Below are 7245 nucleotides of genomic sequence, written 5' to 3'. Positions count from 1 at the left end.
ACATAGATGGAAGGGACTTCATCACCCATTGGTGACTTGAAGACAGAACCTCACCCAGAGAGCTGTGCACGTCAGTGTGGTTAGACAGCCACATCCTTAGATTTGGCCAAATAGACAAATAGAATGCCATTCTAGTAATGGTTGGACAGCTGAATTTTCACTCTACAACTTATTTTTATCCCTTACAAAAAAAGATTGCAGTCAGAGTACAGTATAACTTCAGTATGCTGCAAATACTGCATCCAAAATAAAAGTTTTTTTTACAACGAGCGACAGCTGCCTCTGATTGGGAACCACACCGGCCAACATAGATCTATACATACTAGATCATACACATATCTATACACAACATAGAAAATCCACACCCTGACTCAACATACAAGAGTCCCCTGAGTCAGGGCGTGACAAGTACACTGCAGTTATTCTGAAATTACTGCATCAAAAATACCACAGTCGACTACAGTTACTGCACTTTTACTGCAGTTTCAAAACTGCTATTTAAAAAAAAAAGAGATTTGCTAGGTAAGTGTAGGCATACTGTCTTTATAAGCACACCAATATTATACTTGCAGCATAAAATGTTTTGTCTTTGTAACACGAACACACCAATTTTGTTTTGCATAATTATACAACGGGTGGTTCTAATCCTGAATGCTGATTGGTTAAAACCACATTCCAGCCGGTGTCTATTCCACAAGTTACCACCGGCTAAATATATGACATTAAAATGCCTATTTACTCTGTTCCATCTGATTGCGCAATCCACTGTCTCATCAGTCCAGCCAGGAAATTTATAAACTTGATCTCCACTCTAAAAAGCATCTAGTCATGATCTCACATTTCTTTTAGACTAACACTTAGTTTTCAACAGCAGCGATTTGTATAAACCTTGCTGTCTGTCTCTCCGACATTTGCAACATTGTTTCAATATTCAAATTCGATCTCCAGCTGTCCCATAGTAATGAACGTGTCGGGAGTCGGGACGAGACAGACAGGTAGGCAACGTTTCTCAGCCAGTCGAACACCTGTTGTAGGAATATTAGTAGTTCTGTGATTTGTCCCCCGGAAAGATCTAACAGCGGACATAAGGATAGACGAGATGAGACAAAACCACTACAATTAACACATACCACTACTCTCCCCAATGCTACACATTCCTTTATCTCATGCCCTTCTGCACACTTCTCACACCTAGTGTAACAGTATTGCTTCCGTCCCTCTCCTCGCCCCTACCTGGGCTTGAACCAGGGACCCTCTGCACACATCGACAACAGTCACCCTCGAAGCACCGTTACCCGTCGCTCCAAAAAAGCCGCGGCCCTTGCAGAGCAAAGGAAACAACTACTTTAAGGTCTCAGAGCGAGTGACGTCACCGATTGAAACGCTACTAGTGCGCACCACTAACTAGCTAGCCATTTCACACCGGTTACACTAGGAACCTCCCTCCTACACACTGCTGCCACATGCCCATAAGCTTGACACCTGTAACAATGTAATGTGTTCGGCACAAAAGCTCGTACGGGATAACTTATATATCCTAACATCACTTTGTCGGGCAAAGACTCAACATCAAAACTCAAAAGGACAGACAACAACTCTTCTGTTTCACCACTCACGCCACCCTGTCTGCGTCGCACCGAACGACGAGCATCACAAACACCGGGAATCTTCCCCTTCAGTTGGTCAACTTTCACATTTACCCCTACCTACCCCAGTAATCACTCCTCTCAATGGCGCCCTTTCCTTGAGAGCAAAACAATTCACCTCTGTTGTCTCCATTTGTTTAACACAGAGCGCCAGCTTCCTCTGACCAGCAGAAACACAAACAATTATCACAAGACCACTCTGCCATAGCCCTCACTGGCTTTCATGCAACAGTCATAGTCAACATAGCTAGCTACTAGAACTTATGCGTTAATAAACCAGCTACAAACGTTAGTGTACAGCAAGCAGTTTAGAAGTTACAATAAATTAATAAAACCAAAAGCTTACCTTGACTTGGAAGAGTTCCAGTTTTGGATAGCCAGCTAGCTAACATAGCATCCTTCGCTGTTTGAGCCGGGTGTTTGAGTAGGCTAAACTAGCTAGCTAGATAAGTGAAAGTAAAAAAATATATATACAATGAAATATAGCTAGCTCTCTCTCTCTTACTTCTTCATTTTTGAAGAAATTAATTTGTTCAAAACTGTTCAGAGGAGGACGGAAACTAGTTGTCCTCTGGCTACTCCATGGTGCTACCCCAGAGAGTGCTGTTGAGGCTACTGTAGACCTTCATTGCAAAACAGTGTGTTTTAACCTCTTAAGGATCTGACCCTTTTTTTCAATTTTCGCCTAAAATGTCATACCCAAATCTAACTGCCTGTAGCTCAGGAGCTGAAGCAAGGATATTGCTTTATTATTTATTATTATATTATTATTATATGCATATTCAAAGGAAACACTTTGAAGTTTGTGGGAATGTGAAAATAATGTAGGACAATAGAACATATTAGATCTGGTAAAATATAATACAAACAGTTTTGTTGTTTTGTTTGTTCCATCATCTTTGAAATGCAAGAGAAAGGCCACAATATAATATTGCAGTTTAGGCTCAATTTAGATTTTGGCCACTAGATGGCAGCAGTGTGTGTGCAACGTTTCAGATTGATCCAGTGAAGCGTTACAATACTGGACTATTTTGTATCAAGTATGCCCAAAGATGCCGAATTGGTCAATTGATACATTTTCAAGTACATAACTATAGAGAACATAATGATATGGTAATACAAAATGTAAGTTTACACACTCCCAGGAATGTCATACATGATGGATCATTAGCTTATACACTAACTTTCACACATCTAGATGGCTGGGGGGGGGGGTGTGGAGCCAGAGACAGCAGGGGTTCAAACTGTAGATCCCAGTTCCTACATTTGAATATAAAAATTGATTTGATCAAACAAAACTATGCTACATTTTATCTCTGGGACCCTTAGGATGACAAATCAGAGCAAGATTACTGAATGTAAGTACATTATTTACCTTCAGAGGTGAATGTATCAAACCAGTTGCTGTGATACGTTTTTGGTTGCTGTGCACTCTCCTCAAACAATAGCATAGTCTTTTTTCACTGTAATAGCTACTGTAAATTGGACAGTGCAGTAAGATTAACAAGAATTTAAGCTTTCTGCCCATATAAGACATGTCTATGTCCTGGAAAGTTTGCTGTTACTTACAACAGTCATGCTAATCACATTAGCTCAACTGTCCCGTATACGGGACACCGATCCCATAGAGGTTAATCAATTATAGGAGGAGGGTCTTTCCCTTCCTCCTCTGAGGAACCTCCACTGATCAAACCACACCCCCAAGACAACTCTCATTGCCTTCAGTCATGGCCGCTAGCATTTCTTAATGCGCATTGATGAAATTCAAGACCAAATCAGGAAGTGCAGTCGCCCTTTAAGACAAAATTAATCAAGACCTGGGCCCAGATCCACAAAGAGTCTCAGAGTAGGAGTGCTGATCTAGGATCTTTCCATATAATCTTATTCATTATGATCTAAAAGGCAAAACTGATCCTAGATCAGCAATCCTACTCCGAGAGGCTTTGTGATACGGGACCTGACCTAATACCATTCAGACAGTAGTTCAGTGGGCTCACCTCACTGAGACTGTGTGTGGTCCTGTTCTGCTCAGCTGGTTCCTCAGGAGGAGGTGTAGTCTGATTGTCCTCCATGACCATGGTCCCCTCATGGTTCCCCAGACCCTCCTCACACCCCTCCTCCTTCACCAGCAGCACCTCTGGAGCCTCCTCCTCCTGGAAGAGACAGGTGATACAGATTACTGAGTCCTATACTGTAGTTACAGAATTACTTCATTGTTGTTAAAGGGGAAAGGGGGATTCCTAGTCAGTTGTACAACTGAATGTATTCAACTGAAATGTGTCTTCCGCATTTAACCCAACCCCTCTGAATCAGAGAGGTGCTGGGGGCTGCCTTAATCAACATCCACGTCATCAACCCATTATGGTGGACATAAATATGATGTTGTGGGTAAAAATAAGTGAGAAGTCATCATCAGACAAACCTGGGGTAGGGGGGAGGGTGCTACAAATGTTTTTGCCAAGGGGGGGGTGCAGGTCAAGTCTTTTTGCCAGCACTGGCGCTGCAGACGGATATATCGTTCCACTAATACAGGACTATTAAAGGCCCAGTGCACTATTTTTGTGAAAATATATATTTGTGTACAGTAGGTGTTAGTGTGGCGTTATGTGTAGGTATATTAATTTATAGTGTATATTGGTTATAAAGCACGTTCAGGTGTATGCAGAATAGGGTGAGATCAGATGTGAGGTATATTAAAGAGAGTCTCAATGAAAATCTTTAAATGAAAAGTCAAATGTTGTGTTTATTAAACATGAACAAGTTTTAAATACACCATATGAAAACCACACATACATGTCTCAACTACAAATCTGCATGAACTTGATAAACTGTATACATTTTCTCATTAAAAGTGTCTTGGGGAAAAAATGTAGTAGTGGAATGAAGGTAATGAAATAGGAATTTGTGAACATCATATAGGCTACAGTCGTGGTCAAAGGTCGCCGCTTCAGTGTTACTAGATATCTTTGTCAGATGTTACTATGGTATACTGCAGTATAATTACAAGCATTCCATATGTGTCAAAGGCTTTTATTGACAATTACATTAAGTTTATGCAAAGAGTCAATATTTGCAGTCTTTTTCAAGACCACTGCAATCCGCCCTGGCATATTGTCAATTAACTTCTGGGCCACATCCTGACTGATTGTAGCCCATTCTTGCATAATCAATGCTTGGAGTTTGTCAGAATTTGTGGGTTTTTGTTTGTCCACCAGCCTCTTGAGGATCGACCACAAGTTCTCAATGGGATTAAGGTCTGGGGAGTTTCCTGGCCATGGACCCAAAATGTCGATGTTTTGTTCCCCGAGCCACTTAGTTATCACTTTTGCCTTATGGCAAGGTGCTCCATCATGCTGGAAAAGGCATTGGTCGTCACCAGACTGTTCTTGGATGGTTGGGAGAAGTTGCTCTCGGAGGATGTGGTGGTACCATTCTTTATTCATGGCTGTGTTCTTAGGCAAAATTGTGAGTGAAGCAACCTCACACATGAATGGTCTCAGGATGCTTTACTGTTGGCATGACACAGGACTGATGGTAGCGCTCACCTTGTCTTCTCCGGACAAGGTGTTTTCCGGATGCCCCAAACAATCGGAAAGGGGATTCATCAGAGAAAATTACTTTACCCCAGTCCTCAGCAGTCCAATCCCTGTACCTTTTGCAGAATATCAGTCTGTCCCTGATGCTTCTTTGCTGCCCTTCTTGACACCAGGCCATCCTCCAAAAGTCTTCACCTCACTGTGCGTGCAGATGCACTCACACCTGCCTGCTGCCATTCCTGAGCAAGCTCTGCACTGGTGGTGCCCCGATCCCGCCGCTGAATCAACTTTAGGAGACGGTCCTGGCGCTTGCTGGACTTTCTTGGGCACCCTAATGCCTTCTTCACAACAATTTAACCTCTCTCCTTGAAGTTCTTGATGATCCGATAAATGGTTGATTTAGGTGCAATCTTACTAGCAGCAATATCCTTGCCTGTGAAGCCCTTTTTGTGCAAAGCAATGATGACGGCACGTGTTTCCTTGCAGGTTACCAGGGTTAAAAGAGGAAGAACAATGATTTCAAGCACCACCCTCCTTTTAAAGCTTCCAGTCTGTTATTCTAACTCAACACTCTCACCTGTGTTAACGAGAGAATCACTAACATGATGGCAGCTGGTCCTTTTGTGGCAGGGCTGAAATGCAGTGGAAATGTTTTTGGGGGATTAAGTTCATTTTCATGGCAAAGAGGGACTTTGCAATTAATTGCAATTCATCTGATCACTCTTCATGACATTCTGGAGTATATGCAAATTGCCATCATCAAAACTGAGACAGCAGACTTTGTGAAAATTTGTATTTGTGTCATTCTCAAAACGTTTGACCACGACTGTACACAGTACAAACACAATATGTAACAGACTTTTTAGGCTTATATATGCCTTTTTATCTCACACAATGTCTGGATGCAATATTTTACCCAGGAATATTCAACGCTGAAATCTGTTACTCTTGTTATTCGAAATGCATCTGTGGATCTTTTCTGCTGACAACATTGAAAATGTATCTTTGTCTTTAATGCAGGGTTTGATCTAAACATCTAACGAGTGGAAAGGTTACTTTCTATGTTATAGAGTTGAATGTTTTTTCTGCTGGTTTATTCTTAGTTAGTTACTCTCTGAATGGCCTCTCTCCTGTGTGGACCTTCATTTGCATCTTCAGATGGTGCTGGTGGGAAAAACTTCTCTCACACTGGGGGCATTTGTAGGGTTTCTCTCCTGTGTGGACCCTCTGGTGCCTCTTCAGGTCACCAGCCTGGGCGAAGCGCATGTGACACTGGGTACAGCTGAATGGTTTCACCCCTGTGTGGACCCTCTGGTGCCTCTTCAGGCTGCTAGCCTGGGCGAAGCTCATGTGACACTGGGTACAGCTGAAGGGTTTCACCCCTGTGTGTACCCTCTGGTGGATCTCCACCATCTGGGTGCACCTGAAGCCTTTGTTACAGAACATGCAGAGGAACCGCTTCTCTTTAGTATTGCCTGATGTTGCTCCCCCTCCCAGAGTCTTGGCCCTTTGGTCCTTTGAGTACAATACCTGATCGAAAAGGACACGGCTGTGTGAATCGGAAGGCCCCATCGACGTGGACACTGGGTCGCGATCTCTGAGTGTGTGTAAAGGGGAGTGGGTCGCGACATTTTGATTTTTCTCTAAGCTTTCCCTATAATCTAAGAAATCTCTGCCCTGTGAGTGTCCTTCTCCTAAGTGAGTCTCGTCTACATTCCATGTCAGAGGAGCTTCGCCCTCCACTTTCACAGTCACCTCATCTACGACCAGACCCTCCCCTTTCTTATCTAGGCACCCTTCAGAGTATACACTACTACTGTACCGGTTCCAGTCCCCTCTAGACAGATCAGTCTGTGTCTCTAAACCCAAGTGCATGTTGCCAGGGTCCATCTCTGTAGTGTAAGAACAAGACGGATCATTGCCAGTCTCTAACGCGTCACCTGAGTCCCGATGGGAATTAACCGTCCTCGGGCTCGGGTTACCGTAAAGTAAATACTCTGAGCCGGGAGCAGGAGGACAGCCCAGTTGCTCCAGCCCCAATCTCTCTGGGTCTGATCTGTGGT

The 7245-nt window shown here is 43.1% G+C and overlaps 1 protein-coding gene across 1 annotated transcript; it reads right to left on the bottom strand.

Moving 5' to 3' along the window:
- Positions 1-6289: 6289 nt before the first annotated feature.
- LOC123491175 (gastrula zinc finger protein XlCGF49.1-like) lies at positions 6290-6964 on the bottom strand. The gene has a single exon (XM_045221027.1). It carries the CDS (start codon positions 6752-6754, stop codon positions 6290-6292), a length of 465 nt encoding a protein of 154 aa, XP_045076962.1. The 5' UTR covers positions 6755-6964.
- Positions 6965-7245: the final 281 nt, after the last annotated feature.

The sequence above is a fragment of the Coregonus clupeaformis genome, chromosome 7, assembly GCF_020615455.1.
Source record: "Coregonus clupeaformis isolate EN_2021a chromosome 7, ASM2061545v1, whole genome shotgun sequence".
In the NCBI taxonomy this organism is placed as follows: Eukaryota; Metazoa; Chordata; class Actinopteri; order Salmoniformes; family Salmonidae; genus Coregonus; species Coregonus clupeaformis.
Note: the sequence above shows the minus strand (reverse complement) of the source record. Positions and strands in the feature narration are given on the sequence as shown.